The sequence below is a fragment of the Microtus oregoni genome, unplaced genomic scaffold (assembly GCF_018167655.1).
Source record: "Microtus oregoni isolate MIOR12 unplaced genomic scaffold, Mior012 000000F_ref0000247, whole genome shotgun sequence".
Taxonomy (NCBI): domain Eukaryota; kingdom Metazoa; phylum Chordata; class Mammalia; order Rodentia; family Cricetidae; genus Microtus; species Microtus oregoni.
Window position 1 is genome coordinate 81,622,542 of NW_024543059.1, and position 21,557 is coordinate 81,644,098.

The 21,557-nt window shown below is 45.8% G+C and overlaps 1 protein-coding gene across 4 annotated transcripts in view; it reads left to right on the top strand.

The window, feature by feature from the left end:
* Positions 1-4,819: 4,819 nt before the first annotated feature.
* The window catches only part of Slc44a3 (solute carrier family 44 member 3), a 69,457-nt gene continuing 52,719 nt past the window's right edge, over positions 4,820-21,557 (top strand). For 2 of the 4 annotated variants that reach the window (XM_041651968.1, XM_041651974.1), the window contains exons 1-7: positions 4,820-4,936; positions 5,320-5,427; positions 8,947-9,089; positions 10,345-10,481; positions 11,354-11,447; positions 19,288-19,448; positions 20,744-20,833. In XM_041651968.1, coding sequence (XP_041507902.1) covers positions 4,910-4,936; positions 5,320-5,427; positions 8,947-9,089; positions 10,345-10,481; positions 11,354-11,447; positions 19,288-19,448; positions 20,744-20,833 — 760 coding nt within the window. In that variant the 5' untranslated portion in view covers positions 4,820-4,909. Of the gene's footprint in view, positions 4,937-4,981; positions 5,216-5,319; positions 5,428-8,946; positions 9,090-10,344; positions 10,482-11,353; positions 11,448-19,287; positions 19,449-20,743; positions 20,834-21,557 lie in introns of those variants that run through there. The other 2 variants (XM_041651983.1, XM_041651993.1) reach the window with 2 other exon arrangements.

The window sequence follows — 21,557 nt, forward strand, 5'->3', positions numbered from 1 at the left end:
CTCACATCCTCCTAGACAATGATGTAAGGCATCGTTTAACTAATCCCAAATAGTGCTGAGTTTCATAACATGTTAAATACTCTAGACAATTTAAAGAATGTAGAAGCTACAGCTATTTAATAGCTTTTGACAGTACATATACAGCGTTGAAGTAAACATCTATAGAGTATAAAAGCTGCCTCGACTTTTTTGTAATATTAGTATTTAATATGTAAATAACAGAAATATAGATAAGAGACCATATCTAGCTCAGAATCCACGAAAAAATGTAGATGGTCTAGTGTTTTTTTAACACAGCCACTGGCTTACAGTGCCATCTGCTGTTAGGAAGTGGTAATTACATTAGCCCTCACAGGATTTTTCAAGTCTCGTGGAGGATGGAGGATGCCAATCTATGAAAAAAAAAATTGACTCATGCTATAATATAGCTCGTGTAAAACACAGATATGGACAAAAGGGAAAATAATCACTATAGATCTGTAGGAAGATAGCATTGTAGAGGAAAAAGCAAAGTAGAGGAACGGCACTGCCGTCGCTGTGGTTAGAACCTGCACAGATCTTCTAGATAAGGGTTTATGCACAGTTCACCCCTTTTCCATTGACCTCGCCAGAATTCTGTCTCTTTTTTTCTTTTCTAGAATTTTTCCTTCAAAGAATAAGCCTTAGTTTTAATTGGTCCCCTCTCTCCCACTTTTTTTCTCCTTTACCTGTAATTTAATTGCTTTGGGCACTTAGTTTTCATGCAAATACCATGGGTTTTTAAACCATAGGTTTTCAGAGCTGGGGAAAAGGAAGAATCTGGCTGTCCATTCTCATTTTGCAAAGAGGTCAGAGAGAAGGAAACCCAGCCTCATGCTCTCCAGCTGACCTAGGTTTTCATATCTACAACAATGAGTCTTTTTCTCTGTGAACACCAACACGTTCCTTTGCCCCCCGCCTCTTTTCTTTTTGGCTTCACTTCACAAAAAAAAAAAAAAAACAGAAAAATGTTGATGGATTGCAAACTTCAAGATAACTCAGCGAATGTCTCCTGAGAAGGTTTCCATATAGGAATTTTTAAGGCAGAGCCAAGTGGTGGGGTGGTTAGCAGCTGCCCTGACTCTGCAGCTCCATGCATTCCCTCCAAATGGACGGCTCGCTGTTGGATGTGGAGGAGAATCAGGCACCGGTGACCTGCGAGTTAACCCTGCCACCTTGGTGGAGGGGAAAGATGCCTGCAAGTTGGAAAAGCACGCCTCTGGGGATGCCTGGGAGGGTGCTTCCAAAAAAAGACTAACTAAGAGGAGAGAGCCCACTTTGAACGTGAACAGAAGCTCAGATGGAACAAAGAGGGGAGAGGAGAAAAGCCCTGATTCTTTCTCTTTGCTTCCTGGTCATCATAGCAGGCTCTTCATAACCGCGATGGACTGAAACCACAAGACAAAGCAAATCTTTCCTCTGTTAAGTTGATGTTTGTGTGCGTATTTATCTCAGCGATGGAAAGCTCACTGAAACATAGCCAAATGCAATAAAACTTTAGGGAATCAAATGTAAGCTGTTTTTATAGAAACGTCCTCATATATTAACTAAAATTACTGAGATCTCTATGAGATATCTGGTAAGAAGCCAAAGCAGATGGTATCTTTGTTTTCCAACAGTCATGAGATGCCAATGCAGACTCACATTTCAGAGTAAACAAATGGACTCCGCCAGCCATGATGTTTATCCAACTGGACAACGAAAGAACAGGGCTGAGGTCAGCACGAAGCTGGCATGTGACTGGGAGGTGTCAGTCCTGCCCTCCGTGTGCCGCTTCCGCATCCCCGCAAACCGTGTGCCGCTTCCGCATCCCCCACAAACCCTGTGCCGCTTCCGCATCCCCACAAACCGGGCTTCCTCTCCGCCAAGACCATGGGATCCTGTAGCGAACATCCATAGCTAATGATGGCGTTATTAGTCCAGAGTCCTCTTTCAGAGTCATTTGTAATGTAAGTCTTCCTTCAATATAGACTCAAGGATTTTTTTTGTCTATTTAGGAAATTATAGGTAGGATTGATTAGTGGGGAAGACACAGGAAAGGAGAGGTTTCCAAGTGCCTTGGAAATAATTTCTCCCTCTCTAACACTTGGCATATTTCATAAGAAAGCACCTTCCAGCACTAATAACTGTATAGATATGCCAAAACATGTCTGTCACAAGGTGTTTTCTCCAGTTTCTTTGGGTATAACGCCCCTCAGGACCTGGCTCGGGAACCACAAAGACTCAAGACTTTCTCAAGCTTTCTGTTAGAACTCTCAGTGTGCACTTAGGAAGACGAAATGGTTTCTCAAGATCGGTGTGTACCACCCAAAGCTTGAGTAAGAGATGTCTGAGAGACAGGCGCACTTACTTAGTGAGAGAAAGGAGAGAATTTCACCCAGTAATTCATACATCCGCAGGCCATTCAAATGTGTGAGACCAGTCACTCAGCTGCCTTCAGCTACGCCTCCTCTCCCACTTATTCCACACGGGGACTAAATGGTACCAGGAAGCATTCATTCTAATCATTAAGTTCTCCGTGCCTAATAGAACTTTTGGTTCTGGTTTCGTCATTGTTTTTCCTGCCTCGCTGTGACTATCATACCCAGCTATGCAAATATAAATATACATGCAGTGTGTATTTCAACCTCTCCGTCCATTTGTTCCAGTGAGAACTTGTTTCCGATGCTGTGATTCAACTGTGGTCTTTCTGGGGCTGTACGCTGTCTGCTTGGGGAGTGCTGGGACAGATGAACTCAGGGGCCCGTGGGTTCCAGCTACTCGCTCTGAGACGCCTGCATTCAGGAAAAGTCCTGAGGGTTAGGAGCAGTCTAGAAGGATTTCCATCCCATACACCAGAGATCCGTTAACTATCATTCCCTTTTATCCACCCCTTGATTATTTTTTATATATTTGTGTAGTAATATGGGGCGGCAGGGCTGCGTCCCCCACACCCGGCCGCCCACATGGCTAGCTTATGCTCCGAAATAACAACACACAAACTGTATTCTTTTAATCACTGTTTGGCCCATTCTCTTCTAGGCTAATTCTCACATATTAATTTAGCCCATTCCTAATCATCTGTGTGTAGCACCCCAAGGTGCGCTTACCGGGGAGATTCTAGCCTAGTCCATCCTGGGTCCGAGCTTCATCCCGGGAGCAGGGCATGGCGTCTCTCTCAGGCGTCTGCTCCCGCGAGGAAAGCGGTCGAGTCTCCGAGCTCACTTCCTCCTCCTCCCAGCATTTTGTTCTGTTTACTCCTCCCACCTATCCTCTAACCAATAAAATGGGCCAGGGCAGTGCCTTTATTAGCCAATGACCTTCCTCCATCATATTTGTATTACTGTTTTAGATTTTTATACATATTTGCAAAATATTTTATTTGTTTATTTTTGGTTTTTCGAAACAGGGTTTCTCTGTAACTTTGGAGCCTATCCTGGAACTTGTAGCTCTTGTAGACCAGGCTGGCCTCGAACCCACAGAGATCTGCCTGCCTCTGCCTCCTAAGTGTGGGGGATTAAAGGTGTGCCGGCACTACCGCCCGGCCTTGCAAAAATATTTTGAGGATATTCACCCCCAAATCCTCCTCCTAACTACATCGACAAGGCTCAGAGAACATTCCGGAAAGAGGAGGAGTCAGGGAAGACTGTAAGAGCCAGAGGCCAGGGAGGACCAGGGCAAAATAATATCTCCTGAAACACCGCCGGGTCCTTGGCAGTAAGGAACTTGGAGTCGATTGCGGTTGCCTGCTCCAAACCTTCGCAAGAACAAACCAGTCAACGCTGCCATATGGAGGGAAGACTGACTGGCTAGCCTACTAGCTGAGCTGCCGACAGTTGATAGCTTCTGCACTGGAGGGAAAGCGGGTCTTCTTAAAGAGTGTGGACAGCCCCTCGTGGGTCGATCCTGCTGCCGTGGACGGCCTCACATACAGAAGCTCACGAGCTGTACAAGCTGGACTTGCTCCCTTTCTATTGCTTTACTGTTTAGTGCTACAACCCAGTTTCTGCCCTTGGGAAGACCAGGGAGCTAGCAGCCTGAGGGCATGGAGGGGCCAGTAGCTGAGCTGGAGATGAAAAGGCAGAGAGATTGAGAAGGTCCTCTGCAGTTGTTTTTAATTCCTCTCCTCAGCAGCGCTTTTGTACCCACCCGAGTGTAAGAAACTCTTGTCCCCTGGGACGTACACACCCGGGGTACTTCAAAGAATGCCCACCGTAAAGTCAGGTGATGAGGCAGAGTAAGAGAGAAGTGAACCCCCACCCCACATCCCACATCCCACACCCCCACACAGATTAAGTCAGTCCTTGGTCTCTTGGGGACTTTGTCCTTGTTGAGTTCCTGAGACTCAAGCTTCTGAAAGACTCTGGGCAGAGACTGCAGCCTTGGAGAAATAGCAGATGGAACGGTAGACACCCTTGACAGCCCTTGACAGCGTGTCTCCCTGAGCACCACCTCCGGTCCTGCCCCAGCCTCCCTCGAACGGTAGCTCAAGGATAACAACTCGCAACTAGAGGCTTGTCACAGAATAGCTGGTGAGGGTTCTGCACACAGAAAGCACCGATTACCTGTGTGTGACACACCCCTGCAAGCTCCCCGCCCTCGGGGGTTGATCCCAGAGGCCTCACTTCCTACTCCAGGCCCTGACAGCCCGCGGCTGGCGCACAATAGTCAGGTGCACTTCCTGGGAGCCCGGACTGTGCGGGTGCCACCCAAGCTCCCAGGAAAGCGACAGAAGAGAGGGCGGGCCTGGGGGCGGAGTGGGAAGTGGGGGGTAATCAGCGCCCTCTGCCGCTAGGCGGCGCTGCACCCTGCCCGCCCTGCCTGGGCCACCTGGGCCGGCCGTTGCACCTCTGTCCGGTGTGCACCGCGGCCACCAAGGCTGCCAATCACCGATCTAGCTAACGAGTGTACCATGCAGTGCCTGGGCGCCGAGTACTTGGTAAGGGCGACAACCTGGGCCTTAGGGAAACGGCCTCTGCGGGCACCTGCACAGACAGGACGCTTCCGCCTCCAATGTCCCTTGGGGATCAAGTCTCTTCTCCGCGACACCGCTCCTTTAAGGACACCTGGCCTGGAGGACCCAGTACTCACAAATATCGGGGGGCCGAGGTCAGAAAGACACAAGGGACTAGCGGGGAGACGGGTGCCCTTACCTCCAGTTGAATTTGGCACCCAGAGGACTTCACACCCACCCTGCAGGTCTCCCCAGGAGAGTCAGGTGACAAAGTTGAGTTACTTTAAGCAGCCTTCTTTGGAAAGGTTTGGATTCGATTGATTCCACCTGTTTCTCTTCCTTTTCTCAACTCTCCATTCTTCTGGTAGGTTTCCGCAGAGAAAACACCCGGGCAGCGCGAGTGGCGACCCCAGATTTATAGGAAATGCACAGATACGGCGTGGCTGGTCCTGTTCTTTCTCTTTTGGACTGGTTTGGTAAGTACGGCTGCCTGGCAGGCATAAGGCCCCCTTGTGTGTGTCCAGACGCAAATATCTCTTACATGTTCATGCTGCAAGGACACACTTGTGCCCAGAATGACCAGGAGTTAGGAAATTCTTATTCTGGGATTTCACAAGCTCCTAAACTGTCTGAGGAGGCTGTCTTCTTGCAGTACACAGAGATGTTTTGGGTCTCCAGTAGGAAATGGAGAATCAGTTCGCAGCGGTGTCTTTTTCTTGGTGAGGGCGAGGTGAATTCCTTTGCTCTCCAAACTCTCAGAGTGGAAGTCCATCAACACCCACCATGTCCCGCAGTCAAATATTCCTCAACGTTTGCTGTTTTCTAACAAAGGGAAAAATCGCGAAAAGCCAAGGGATTTTTTTTTTTAACTGTGTGCATACAGAGGCACACACGACCACATGTGCATGTCCTTGGCCTACTGTGCTCAGCAATTTGATGCTGCAAGCCATCACATCCTGTCAGGTACACGTGATTGGTGGCAGACCCTGTCACGCCAATCCTGAGAGCCTCTTGGAGCTGAATCTTGAGTCTCTCAGTCTTAGAGCCTCAGTCACCTTTTTCAAAGGCTGTGTTAATGAAGTCGGAGCAGGCTATGTGCTGCCCAGTAAATGATTAACCCACAGTGCCCTATATTATCTACCTAATAGCAATTGAGTTTACCCTGAAATGCCACATTTGTTCTTCCCGAGTAAAGAAGGCATGTATTCAGTTTTTAATTTTCCAACTGGTTTTGCGTAGCTCGACTTGGTTAGACACACAGTAAAAGGCTGCTGCTGCTGTTTTACTGAACTCTCCTCGAGGAGCCTGACAAAGGCTGTGTATACCAAGTCTTATTACCTTCCCCAGCAAGGGTTGCTGGTCTCCCCCACTTTATGTAAATACAGGGAGCAGCTGTCTCTCCAGTGTCTGCCTTTGACCTTGGGCTATTAATGTTATTTAATGATCCTCTGTGACTCCGGCTCTCAGGCGGGCAGCTGCTAGGGAGAAGATCATAGATGGCCCTTCACGGCCTCAAGAATTATGAGCTGACTGAGACATTCCATGTCCTAAGCTGGAAACTGCAGAGAAAGTACACTCTGTTCGCAGGATAAATCTAAAGGTTTCTGTGTGCCTGGATTCTCTTTACTGCATTTAGTAAAGAGTTCTTTCCTAGGTGACTGGCTGCTTCCAGCTTCTGCAAAGTTTTTAGCTACAGATACCTATTTAAAGCGGAACAAGGTGTGTGTGTGTGTGTGTGTGTGCTCGCGCGCTCATTCACTCTTCCACCTCTGGGTCCCGTGATGGATATACCAGCTGACCAAGTGTAGGACAGGATCATTATTGATGTCCTTGCCCTCAGCCGGGGCTGGTCAAAGAAGCAGAGTGGGGGGAGGGGGGTTGCCAGACTTGCAAACAGCACTGGTCCTCTCAGATAGAAAGAGCACCAGCCTGTGCTTGTCTTACACCCACAACCAGAAAACAAGCCGGAAGCTCTGAACAAGCCTGGCCTCTACTTACCATCCAGTGTCCTCTCCCACATCGCCCTTTCCTAGTTCCCTTTCGAGACTCCCACTTCCCAGACCCAGCTTAGAGTAACTTCATTTGAAGCCACAGCATGCTAACACACACACTTCCTACATGCTGATGCTGGAGTCTGGGCTCTGAGGCCGGGAGCTCACCAGCCTCACCTTAGCAAAGAAAATAAGGCCACGGGAGTGGTGAAGGGAAGTGGACAGAAGATGGACATGCCAAGTGCATTTAGGCACACAGAACCACACTTCCGTGTACTTCCCGGTGACCCTAACTTTTAGCAGAGGTGACCTGGACATCCCAAAAATCTCACTAGCTAAACTGAGGAGGAACTTGAGAAGTAAGAAGGGACAAGGGTCCCCTCCCTCAGGTGGGGTACAGTTGATAAGTCCTGTTCCTTTGGGGGCTGCAAAGTACTTCCCCTAAACCTCTTTGCTCAACCCTCCCCAAGGGCAGTGCCATCAGTAATAACAATCCTGGGGGCTGAATTTTGGGGTAGGCACCAGGTTGTATTTATCTTTGTGTCCTCTGTAACAGTCTCTGGCATCCCTGAGCGCTTGAGGAATATTTAATACTATTGTTTGTTGTTGTCGTTGTTGTTGTTGTTGTGAGACAGGGTCTCACGTAGCCTGGGGTTGGCCTTGAACTCATTCTGTCACCAAGACTGCTGGTCTTGAATTCCCCATCCTCCACCCTCTGCCTCCTGAGAGCTGGGGTTTCAGGCATGCACCACCTGTTCACCTGTTATTATTTTATTTCAAAGCTGACAATGAATGCAGAACCCCTGAAGTATGTTGGCTTTAAGTCAGTGTCACTTTGGAACTTGTGGCCATCCCTTATGTTAGTGGATAGCTTCCCACAGCCTCTGGTCCTCAATAAGCTTGCGAGTATCACGAACTTTTAGGTGGCTTTCTATCAGGAAACTTACCCCTGCTCTGAGTTTGTATTGTGAGAAGAAGCCTTGGCAGTGGACAAACAGGCATGTACGGATGTTGCAGTGGTTTGGACTGAAGTTTCAGATATTCCACGTTTCCTATAAAAGTGGATTTACAGAATAACAGTAACAATGACAACAAAATAACAAACAAACAAACAAACAAAAAACACCTGTTGATTGCAAGATGCCCTTGCCAAACAGAATCCTGAAATTCCTTTTTATCTCCTAAGTTCTTTACTTGGTGAATTTTAAGCAAATAACCCAAATATGCCTTCAGCCTTGTGAGTTGATGTGTGTTGACTGTAGAGCCTTGACAGAGTTCTCTACAACTTTTTAAAAAGTAAGATGAAAAAAACATTTTTAAGGAAAGGTGGATGCCTGATAGTTCAGGCAGTAAGTGTTGACATTGCTAGTTAAGGGACCTGAATTTGATCAGGGGAGGAGACAGATGAAGACAGACACTTAGGGCTCACCGGGTAGCCAGCCTAACCTACTTGGTGAGTTTCAAGCCAGCCAAATTGTGTCTCAAAAAACCAAAGTGGACGCCGTATGCAGAGCAACAGCCAAAGTTGTCCTCTGACCTCCACACATAGGCATGCACGCATGCATGGGCATGCACACATGCAACCATCCCCATCCCCACACATATATACACGGGAAAATATTAGCACAGTCTCGATGCCCTTCCACAACCCAGACAGGCTCAAGGGGTAAAATGGAAACCATCCCAGTCAACTTTGGTTGAAAAAAATTCACAGAGTGATGACCTCTTGAAGAAGCCAAAGAGGAGGTGAGAGAAGAAAGAGCCAAAGAGGGCGAAGTCTGTGTGTTTCAGGGCGCCCTCCCTGCTCACGGCTACACCAGCGTTGGCCATGCTGGGACCCTACCTTCGTGGATGGAATTGCTGCTAAGGGCAGGAAGGGCTGAGGAGCTGTAGCCGTTCCTCCCTTGTCTGCTTAGGTTTCACACCAGCATCTCCAGGGATGTGAGGGGCTGTGCTTTCCTCCCTGTGGCCAGGCAGTCATCGTATGCCCCTGGGTTTTGCCAGGTGTTCATCATGGGCTACTCGGTGGTGGCTGGAGCAGCGGGAAGACTCCTCTTCGGCTATGACAGCTTCGGCAATGTCTGTGGCAAGAGGAACTCCCCAGTGGAAGGGGCCCCCCTCTCAGGGCAGGACATGACTCTCAAAAAGTAAGTCTTGTGAGTTAGTTAGGTCTCTTACCTAGAGAGGGGCTGTATTCCAAAACTTTGCATTCGTTTAAGAGCGTGGGCAACTTTCCCGATTTGGAAAGGAGGCAGCTCGTGCAAGTGAGGGAGCAAGCAGTCATAGAATCAGCCAGTTCAGGGTTCGCGGTCAGCCACCACCATTTCTCGGCTCTGTGACCTGGGGCAGAGTCCTTAGCCTCTCTGCGGCCAATCTTTTTACATTGGTAATGACGCCTGTCTTTCCAGGCTGTGTTAATGCTCCCCTGAGACTGCATGAACTAAAGCAGATGTTCACTGTGCCCATGCCAAGGGTCTCAGCAGCAGACAGGCAGCTGTGCATTTTGCATTCTGCTTCAGGGTGGGGGAGGGCAGGTGAACCGGTGGTTGCCTGGGTTGGGAAAGGAGGGGGAATGAGGAGCTTGTCTCTCGGAACAGTTTCCACCGGTTGCTGATGAGAACGGATTGCACAGACCCATCTGTGCGCTTCCGTGCCCCCAACTGTGTGCTGGAAATGATCAAGTAGGCAAACTGGACGTATATTTTAACACTATTTTAGATTTTTAAACAAAATAAAGTCTTTCGTGTTGTTCACGCATGAAATCCGCCCCACCGTTTCTCTGGTACGATCTTCCTTCCACCCACGGTCAGTGGAGGGAGAATGACTTCTAGACCCCTTCACTAGGTGTTCCCCCTCCCAGTCAGACCCCAGGAGCTCTTTCCCTGCGTTTCTGTGACTTTAGCAGCCTTGGTTTGCTGCCGCCGACTGCACATAACCCACTGATGGCCACAGCCAGCTCTGGGCCCAGAAGCAGAAGGTCGCCTGGCTCTGCTGGCCCTTGAGCTGCTTTAATTCCCTAGTCTCAGCTCCTTCCTTCCCACCGTCGCTTCCCTGAGCTCCGCTCTTCTCTGAAGCATTTGAACACTTTAGAGTGGTTTCCGTTAAGTCGCTCATGGGGCCGTTTCTAACACACCGTGAGCAGTTTGACATCTCAGGTGACTCCTGCTATCTCCCCCGCTTCTCAGATGCAGAGCCTAGAAAAGGAGAGGTTTGTCATGCTTGGATATGGTTCGCAAGATGCCTCCAGTTGGTGTGATAATGTTCAGTTATTCGGGAGCATTTGGCTACAAAAGTTTGCCTTGGTTGTTCCCCTTACGATGGTACAGGCTACATTTTCAAAGCCCGCCGTTAAACCAACGGGTCTCCATGGTCTGAGACATGCTTTGTTTCCTCCGTCTGTAGACACGTGTTCTTCATGAATGCCTGCGACCTGGAAGTCAAAGACCAGTGGCTTGGTCCCACAGCCCTCTGTGTGTCCAGCTGTCCTGAGAAGCAGCTGGATACCCTGGAAGAGGTCCAGCTCTTCGCCGACATCAATGGTAGGTGCTGAGGGCCCACTCTTCCCCGTATCACCCTGTGTAGCTGTACGGTCCTGTAGGGTCCCAGATAGATAGTGTAATTTACCCTGAAACAACCTGTAGGGTCTCAGATAGATAGTGTAGTTTACCCTGAAGCTGCTCTCTCTGAAAAGGTAGGAATTAGGCCCCTCTGCAGGCCCTCTCAGGTGGAAAGGACCAGAAGTGTTTCTTCAGGAACTCGTTCAACGTCACCTGAGGCTTTCTGCACTTATTTGAACCCCCTGGGTGTGGTCACTGCCCCACGGCAGTAAAAGGTCAACCTTAGAGACTTAGAAGGAGACAGCGGACACAGGGCCCTGAGGCTCTTGTTCAGGTCACCTACGCGGAGGTTTTTTTGTTGTAGTTGTCAGAGTCGTTGAGTGCTTTCACTGACAGAAGAAGTCAGAAGTTGAACTAAAACCACTTGGGCCAGACAGTTCAGACTTAACGTTAATTTTAAAAGGAAAGCAAAAAAACAAACAAACAAAACAGAGGCAACCTGATTGTGAATTTTATCTGTCTGAAAAACATGGAGTGTGAGATCTTAAAAAAATATTTTCAAAGCTGGCTTAAAAATCTCAACCTTCTACAATAAATTATCTTCAAATAACCTTCAGATAATTTTAATGCCAAACCTATGATTTAGAGTATTGAATTTGGGGGTTTGTAGGGAAAAAGACCCCAAGACCACCTCAGATGGCACACCAATAGTGTGCAGGTTATCTCTTTTCCAAGTCTGGGTAATGCATTTCAGTTCCTTTCTGATTTGGTAAAGTGGCCATGGCTTCTTTTCTGGCTTCCCAAGGAAAATGGATGCAATGCTATAGCCTAGTGTATGTGTGTTCTGATTTCAGGGTCTTTCCTGTGTGTCTATAGCTTGAACTCCTTCAACTATACTCAGAGTCCAAACGCAGGTACACTGTGTCCCAGGCTCCCTGTTCCTCCAAGGTAAGGGCTTATGTACACAAGGCATTCAGGATTTGGTGTTGTCTGTTCCTCCTCTAAACACTATTAAAAATATAAGGGAGATGCAAGGTGTGGCTCATAATAAGGAACAGACAAAGAGGGACTATGTAATATATATAATAGATAACAGCTAAATAAGGGAGAAAATCAGCAGAAAATAAAAGTACATGTGGTCTTCACACACTAGTGTGGACTGGAGAGGTGGCTCACCTGAAGGCAATTGCCCCAAAGCCTGGTGACCCGAGTTTCATGCCCAGGACCCGCATGATATGAGGAGAGACCCCACTCCTGAAAATCATCCCCCAACCCCCCCTCTTTCTCTCTCTATATATATACATTCATACATCATAGTGCATGGGCATACACATTACACACAATAAAATGTAATAATTCTTTAGAAGCAGCAAAAACAAATGTGTACGGTGTTATAATATATGTGTTTATATTATAATATCAATGATATTATGCATTATTGTCAAACGAATGGTTTTTATGAAGGGGCTAGTGTACATCTTTCCTCCTCCAGTTCTTTGTTATCATTAAGGAGAATCATTGACATTCACTTTTGCATTATAACCAAAATTGTTAGTCTTTATTGTTCAAGACTATGCCATAAGAAATAGCCCTGGGGGTTTGGCGAGATGGCTCAGAGGTTAAGGGCACTTGTTCCTCTTGCAGAGGACCTGGATTCTGTTCCTAGGATTCATATCATGTCTCATAACCATCTTAACTCCAGTCCTAGGAGATCCAACACGCCCTTCTGGCATGGACTCACACCAGGCACACATGTGGTGCACATCCATCCATACATACATACATACATCCATATACGCAAGCAAGATACTCAGAAAACAATTGTTTAGAAAATTCAATGTGTTCAGGTTAAATTTATCAGAATTTTACATAAAGTTGTACATTAAGGTTTAAAGAGCTGATTATGTATTTTTAAAAGCAAGAAATAGTCCTGGAAGGGAAGGTCAAGCAGGCTCCACGCTTGTCTTAGTGAACACACAAGCACAGGTCCTTCTGAACATCCTAGGGGACTCCTCTTGCTTGCCAGGGTCTTACTCTCCCCCGGCATGCTGCAGGCGGCTAGTAAGTACTGACTGAACCGTAAGGGAGCAGGGCTGGCGAGAGTGGCTCCCATCTGCCCCTTGGCAAAGGCTAAGGCATGGGCAGGGTGCTCTGGTGTGCTAAAGAAAGCTTGTTGAGTTTGCGCTGCCATTCTTTTGGAAAATATAAACGTGTTTACAATAAATAAGTACTTCTGGGAAAAGTCCCTGAGGAACAATAATTGAAGTACAACAAGACATTGCCTTGACCAGCTCATACAGTGTTGATGCAACTTTGGCTTGGGACCCACAAAATCAGTGGACTCTGTCACAGCCTGGCACACACATACCTTCATATGTTGGTGTGTAAAACACATAGAAAGGTCACAGAAAGACCTCCTCTTATTGCATATGAGTCATGGGATGGCTCCTATTCCAGAGAAGGTTTTAAAAACACGTATATGTGTATGGACAGCCAGTAAACATTCCAGCACACGGAGGTGAGGGACACAAAAGCTCCCACTCCTCGCTGAGGGGGGATTGTCAGCTGACAGCTTCTGGAGGAGGGAGAGTCATTTTGCTTTAAGGGTGTGGCTCCCCCATAGAGGCACTACACACTTCAGAGGGTGGTCCCTCATCTAGAAATACGTGGTCAGCACAAATTGGACTTCATAGATTTAAAAAAAAAAGGAGTTGGGGTAAACAAGACCAAAATACATTCCTCACAGAATTAATAAAAATATTGTATTAAAAATGATCACTGCTGGGTTGCGGTGGCAAATGTTTTTAATCCCAGCATTTGAAGGCAGAGGCAGGAAGATCTAGATCAGAGTTCGAGGCCAGCCTGGTCTACAGAGCAAGTTTCAGGACAGCCAGGGCTACACAGAAAAAGCCTGTCTCAGGAGAAAAGACAATCAGCAAATCCTCTATCAGGTTATGAAAACAATTTGAAAACCACCAATCTTGCAAATAAGTCCTAAAGGCGATGAGTGGGATGGAATGCATAGGGGTCAGGATGGAATCCACCAGTGAAGGATTCTTTTATAAATTCTGCAGAGGAGCTTATGTAATCCACTTTCCCACGGTATCTTATTTTTTTTTATTATGGTTATTGTTGCTTATCTTGATAAAACATAACTGAACCAGAAAAAACAACTAGAACATTTTAGTGGCTGAACTAAAATCATGTAATGCTTGGACAGAAAGATATTGATGTTAGGAGCAATGTGAGTATACCTGCATAAAGAATCGGAGGAAGTGTGTGTGTGTGTATGTGTGTGTGCATCATGCGTGATGTGTGTGTGTGCAGTGTGAGTGACGTGTATGTGTGTGTGTGTACATCGTGTGTGATGTTTGTGCATGCGTGCGTGAAGTGTGTGTGTGTGTGCGTGCGTGTGTGTGTGCATGCGAGAATGAAGTGTGTGTGTGTGTATGCATGTGTGTGCACGTGAGCATGGGGAGGCCAGAGTGCACCTCAGGGGTCGTACTCTGAAACACCATCCACCTCTTAGAGACAGGGTCTTGCTGGCCTGGAGCTCACTGGTTAGGCACTGTCTTCATCTTTCCCATACAGGGATTACAAGTGTGTACCAAAACACCCAGCATTTTTGCACAAATATCAGGAAAGCCAGCCCTTTTACTTATAGTCGCCTCCTCCCAATCAACCCTGACAATGAAATTTGTTAAGGTTTCCACTTAAACAGAGTCCGATCTGCTGTACTCTGTCTTTAGCTGGGACGACAGCCATGACTCCATGGGAAACTTACATGGAGCTACCGAACCACTGCGTGTCTGTGGAGCTCTTCCTCCTGCTTGGTTCCTTTTCTAAGCTCCTGACAAGTACTAGCCCACAGGGGCCTCACAGAGTGTCTTGCTGTAGATATTATTTTATAGATGAGAAAACTGATCAGAGGAAGGTTGAGCCCATACAATGAGCAGAGAGGAAAACAGGCATTCAAAACCAAGCAGCGTCCATATTGGGTTCCATTACTCAGAATATGCAGTCGAGGCTAGACTGGACAACCTGTGAACACTTCCTTAGGCTCACAGCAAACTAGGAAGGAAAAATATGCCACATCCCATGTCCTGGTGTCACTGCCTCTTCTGCCTCTGAAGCCAACCCCAGCCTTTCCACTCTCAAGTGCAGACCTTGCCAGTACCAACTTTCTGAGTGCAGACAGAAGTACTGATTGATTAGCCTTTTTTTGGACAAAGCGGGGGAGACAGAAATAGGCTTGAGGGCACCGTTTCCTTTTCCTGCACAAGCAAGCGTTTGTTTAAGGTAGAAATTATCATATTTATCATGGAAGAGCTGTGCCAAGCCTTAAAAGCTGCAAAACATGAGAAGTGTGGCTATAGAGCCAAAGACCATTCTCTAAACACTTCTTCTGACTACATCAATTGTTTCTTCTGCTTGTGCCGAGCGTGTAGGGTGTAACACACCCTTTTAGGGCAGTGGCTGAATTTCGAGAAGGCATAGGCACCCGTGCATGAGCTTTGACAGGCAATGAAAAGGGGCTATGGAAGAAAACAAACAAAAGAAAAACAACCTTTTTCCCCTTGGTGCTTCACATACTACTTTATTTTGAGTCTCCTGTGCATTTAAGGTTTGGAGTTCCCCACACTCTTGCCTCCCACTCAATTCTTTTCTGGCCTCCTGCTTGACAATGTGTTGTTCGCTTGGGTGAAATCCGCATACAGATGTCCATACATCTATCTGGGCGGCCCTCCGGACTACTTCCTGCAAGTTGGAGTGGTTTTGCTAGTGGCGATGAAAGGCAGCCATGTGGAAGAAACCTCAGGCTGTGAGCTAATGCATCTCCCGCCAAGTCAGTGATGGGCGTTTTCAATGGACAGCTAGGTAGCCTGTCTCTGCACTTGGGGAGTTAGTACTGGCAAGGTCTGCACTTAAGGGTGGAAAGATTGGCGTTGGCTTCAGAGGTAGAAGAGGTGGTGACCTCAGGACATATGATATGGCATATTTTCCCTTCCTAGCTCAGTGTGAGACTAAGTAGGTCACTCATAAGAGATTCAAATTGTACATGTTTCTCTGTGTCCCTTTCAGGGCAAAATGAAGCTTTCTTGTCATTTTTTGTTAGCACAGGATTAGGGAATCATACACACACATTCACACACACACACATTCACACACACACACACTCACCCACACACACACTCACACACACATTCACATACACACATTCACACACACACATTCACACACACATTCACACTCACACACACATTCACACACACATATTCACACTCACACACATTCACACACACACATTCACACTCACACACACATTCACACACACATTCACACACGCACACATTCACACTCACACACACACTCACACACACATTCACACACACATTCACACTCACACACACATTCACACACACATTCACATACACACATTCACACACGCACACATTCACACACACACACACTCACACACATTCACCCATACACACACTCACACACACATTCACATACACACATTCACACACACACATTAGCAAAGCTACATGCATAAAATTAAGGTCTGATGAAGAATAATGTTTAGATCAAAAGAATAAAATAGCATTAAGTCTGTGTTTGCTCTTAGGTTTTTGAAACCCCGATGAAACTTCAGAATATATTTGCTTTTAAAACACTTCCAACTTATTGGCGTTGTGAAACTATTCAGGGTCAGAAAAGCAAAAGAAATTAGAGGTTTAGAAATCGGAAATCAGGAGAAAATTGCTGGTCTGCAGAGGGCATGATTACAGACCTCGGAAGCTCAGATAACTAACTGGAAAGGCCCTGCGTACAGTAAAGAAACTCATGTAGGTGCCGTGGGATCAACTAGTGTACTGGAATCTGCACATTTGTGATTTTTTTTAAAAAAAGACAAATGCTTATATACTTCAGCAGGAACAACAATCACATACAAAGACACCAAAATGCCTAGAAATCAGTTTAATAAGAAATATATGAAACCATAGGGGAGAAACATCAACGCCATTTTGGGTACAATGAAAAAGGCAAAAACAAATGAAAAGGTACTCTATATTAATCATACAATTCAACATGAAAAGACTTTATTCCTCTCTTTCAGTTCATTCACTTATCGTTATGGCATAGTAAGTTCCAGAACAGTAAGGTCTACACACAGAGACCCTGTCTCAAATTTTTTCTTTTTTTAAAAAAAGTCTTTTGGATTCTACTAGCAAACAGTTCAACAGTCGTCAAAGTCCATCTTTACCAGAACTTTTAAAAAGAAAGAAGTTTAGAAATAAACTTGGCAGACAAATCCTTGACCTTAGCTGAACATTTTAAGATCTTGCTCTGAGAAATGAAAGAGCCTGTGTCCATGGTTGAACATGCTCTGTTCACACAATAAACAGCATTAGAATGTTATCTCTCTTAACATTGTTTTATATGACCAGCACATTCCAATATGAGTTTTATAGAAACTGATAAGATTATTCTACAAACATAGAGAAGATAAAGTTATCGGTGCTATGGTTTATGGAGTCATACTGTGAAATGTCTTCCATGGGCTCGTGTGTGATGCACTTGCTCTCAGGTGACAGGGATGTTTTGGGAGGTTATGGAAACTTCAGCAGGTAAGACCTAGCCAGAGGAAGTGGGTCACCAGACGTGGCATCTTATAGGGTCTCTTACCTCTGCTCCCCTCCTGCCTCCTGCTCACTGCATTCTCTTCTCCCCTTGCTGCTTCCTGTCCATCACAAGGTGAAGAATGTCCTCCACCACAAATACTATGATAATCTCAAGCACATGGGGCCAAGCAAACATGGACTGAACCCCCCGAGATCATGCGTCAGAATAAAACATTCTTCCCTCGAGTGGTGTGTATGTGTTTAGTGTTGTGGATCAGTGCAGATGCAGTCATAGGAAATGCCAGGGCTGAGGGCAGGACTCAGTGGCTAAAGTGCTTGCTGCGCAAGCATGAAGGTGAGTTTGAATCTTAAGAATCTATGTACATCTGGATGCAGCAGAGCATCCGTCTGTGATTCTAGTGCTTCTCTGAGGAGATGGAGGTAGAAACAGGATAATCCCCAGGAGCTTTTGGCCAGATAACTTGGTGAATAAAACTAAAAAACCATGTTTAAGACAAGGGGGAAGGCAGGGATCAAAGCCTGAGACTGTCCCCTAGCCCCTACACATCACATGCATGTACACACACACACACACTAAAGTTTTTAGAGAATAAACATTTTTAAATACATGAACAAATGGACTGAGATGTGTTTCAACTTTAGGGATTAAAAAAAAATGGCAGTGAGCCACATCTAACTGAACCCCACTTTCGAGTAGTAACAAAAGGACAAACAGCTCAGTGGAATCACGAAAAAGACGCAAGCAGACATTTTCTCTAATGGGACAGCACCCTTACTAGAAGAGTTAGTCATTCGGAAAGCAAAATTAAGAACTGCTGAGGACATGGAATCAGAACATTCATAATATATATCAACTCACACATACACACATAAACATATATACACATATGTGTGTGTTCAGGAAGAGTGTGAATGGTGAGGCCAGTCTCCAGGGAAAATGAGATAGCTTCTTATATATAAGCATATAGATACTACATAACCCATGACTTAAATTCCACATTTAAGTCATTACCCAAGAGAATGAAAATTATACATACCAAAAGTATAAGATACGTATGTGAATGTTTATAGCATCCTTATGTTTGGTATTTGGAAACAACACAAATGACAATCACCAGGAAGACAGAAGGGCAAGTTTTATGTCCAATGAGTGTGTAGTGCTAGGCACAGAGGGTTAATGTGTTGACTTGTGCAACACCCAAATGGAAGGAGTGGGACACAAAGGTGCATGTCCCATGGTACCAGGATCAAACCCTTGTAATAGTTGTAGAAATCAGATCTTTTCAGCTAAGAATGCAGCTTAGTTAGTAGAGTACGTGCTTTAGCCTGCATAAAGCCCTGGGTTCAAATCCCCAGCACTGTGTGAACGCAGCATGGTGGTGCATGACTAATGCAGCAGAAGAATCAGGAGCTCAAAATCACCTGGGCTGCATAATGAGTTTGACAACAGCCTCTCAAGAAAAACAAACAAATGAAAATGACCAGTCAGATCTGCAGGAGAATAAGGGGACTTACTACAGCTGCAGCTATAAAAATACACACACAACCATCTACATACAGCACAGAGAGAGGGGGAGGGGGGATTGATTTTATTCTTGAGCTGGAGTTGATAGTTTAAGGACCAAAACATGAGAATACAAATGTTTCCATTTATTTTTTTAAAAAAAGGTGATATGTAAATATCCTATGGGCTGTCATTCAGCCTCTAAAAAAAACAAAATAAAGAGCAGTTTCAGGAGTCTAGTGTTTCCCTTAATCATTTTCCTAATGTGAGTACCAGCTAATCACCATGGCGAGCAGGGTTGCCTGTCTTTCTTAGGTCTGCTTTACAAACAGGATGCAAAACTTTGTTATTTATATCACGAGTGTGTGTGTGTGTGTGTGTGTGTGTGTGTGTGTGTGTGTGTGTGTGTGCAGATGCTATCACACGTATGTGGAGGTCAGGGGACAGCATCCTGATTGAACTTGGGTCATCAGGCTTCAGGAGCAGGTGCCTTTACCTGCTGGTCCATCTCATTAGTCGTAAAATCGTTTTTATAAATGCTGAGCTTCTGGTTTGGGGACGTGGAAATTTTGAATAGAAATATTTTTAAAGATAAATGATTGCTCTCTTTTCCATGGGTTCTACCTTTTGTTTCCAGCAAGCCCTTTCCCCTGTTTAACCGATGCATCCCTCAGACCCCCGAGTGCTATTCCTTATTTGCATCAGTCTTGATAAATGATGCTGACGCTCTCCATCGAATTCTAAGTGGAATAATGGCGGGAAGAGACACCATCCTCGGCCTGTGTGTCTTCACGTTCGGTAACTCTCCGTTCATCTTATTTACTAACTGTATATGGAATACCAAATTTTCTAGCATTCCTGTACATTGTGCAATGAAAACCAGCGTCTTTGACTTAAATATAGAGCTTGTTCGTTTTTATTACAGAATTGTTTGAAGATTCAAGTGTGGACGGGGCCAGTAGGAAGGAAGAGTAGTTAGTTGGCTGTCAGCCAAGAAGCTGCCCTGTGTAGTTAATATATTGGCCTGGCTCCTGCCTTTTGTTAGCTGCATGAGAGATAAGCAAATACAACATGGCCACTTTCTGCATTGGCCATGTAAAGTACAAGCATCAGGGGTGCCAGACACCAGTTCTGCTGCCCAGTGTGCCTTCCACTTGTCAGTCTAGGAGATCAAAGTCCTGTGGCTGGGGAAACGAAGGAGTGTGTTTCCGAGATAGCGTCAGATGTGACGTCCGGGATGCCTAGCTCTGATGGAGCCCCACCTGCATTGAGCAAAGGCCTGCTCCCTTGTTTGTTTGGGGAAGCAGCTGCCCACACTTGACCCTGTGGTTTCCATGCTGTGTTTCACCTTACTGAGGCTAAGAGCCAATTTCCTGTCTGAAGAGGTTAAAGCCACGCAGTCTGGGACAAATGTTGTAGGTCGCTACCTCCACCCTTTCCGGGAGCAGGCCTTCCAAGCTGAAGAGACTTCTTGGTCAGTCATCAAATGTATTCCTGCCTGTTTAAAAAAGTTGCTTAGTAGCTGGATAAGGGTGGTGCAAGCCTTTAACCCCAGCTCTTAGGAGGCAGAGACAGGTGGATCTCTGTGAGTTCAAGGCCAGCCTGGTCTATAGAGTGACTTCTGGGATAGTCAGGGCTACACAAAGGAACTCTATCTCGAAAAACCCAAATAAAAGGAAAAACAAAGTTAGAACTTTACATAGCCCAGCATAAAAGACAAAAGACTGACGTATGGTAAAATTTTAAATAGTTAATTTGACTTATAAGAAAAAAACTATGAGTCAGGTATTGTGGAACAACACATTTATTTATTTATTCATTACTTATCTTTATTTAAACTTGGAAAGAAAGTGTTTTCAGACCCTACTTACCACAGCTGACTTGTGTCATAGGCCTAGGGGGGGACCCTGGGTTTAGCTTGCCATGTTTGTATTTGGTAGGTTTCCCAAGCTACTTGGTTATTGGGTAAGCCTGTGAGTTCTCACTTTTCTGGGCTCGGCCATCACAATTTTATATTTAGCGCCCTTCCTTCCCCCCTCTCTTCCCTGCCGCCTTGCTGCCGCCAGCCTCATGTGCTATGCTTCCCTTTCCAGCCTTGTCTCTGGCCATGATGTTCACTTTCCGATTCATCTCCACGCTTCTGGTCCATATTATCATCTCGTTGGTTATTTTGGGATTGCTGTGTAAGTATTTCGACTCTTTTTGAGTAAACAAAACATCTTTCCAGTAAGTATAGAATTTAAAGTTTGGGGGTTTTGTTTGTTTTGTTATGATTTTTAACTAACAAGAGTCTTAGACGGGGATACAGTCTAGTCGCATCATTTTAATATGAGAAAAAACAGGCCCAGGGAGAACAATCAGAGTTGCTTCTGCCTCCCAAGGAGTGTTAATACCCAATCTATTCTTGATTCTACCTATTATGTAGTTCTGAGACAAGCCTATCAGCTGAGTGACCCTGGAGCCCATAATACTGGGATGAGGTCAGAGCTCAGTGCTTGAGTCTTGCTCACGGCCCTATATTCAACCCCCTGCACTGCAGATAAACAAACAACAAAACAAAAAAATATTTTATTAGTACTTATATACATTGTAAGGAAGAATTCCAGCTGGCCTGTTGGTGCACACCGTTAGTCCTACCACTGGGGAGGCAGAGGCAGGTGAATGAATATCTGCAAGCTTGAGGCCAGCCTGGTCCACAGAGGCAGTTCCATGGCGTTTAGGGCTACATAAAGAGATGCTATCTCAATCTTTCTTTTCTCTCATTTTGAAGGATTTATTCTGTGCTACACTTACCCTGTGTGCCCATGAGAACCCATGGTTGTCACACAAAGGCTCTGGTCCATCTGAAGACCAAGGCTGAGAAGGAGCAGAGACCAGGGGACCCTATGTTGACCCCTCTTTTCCTTA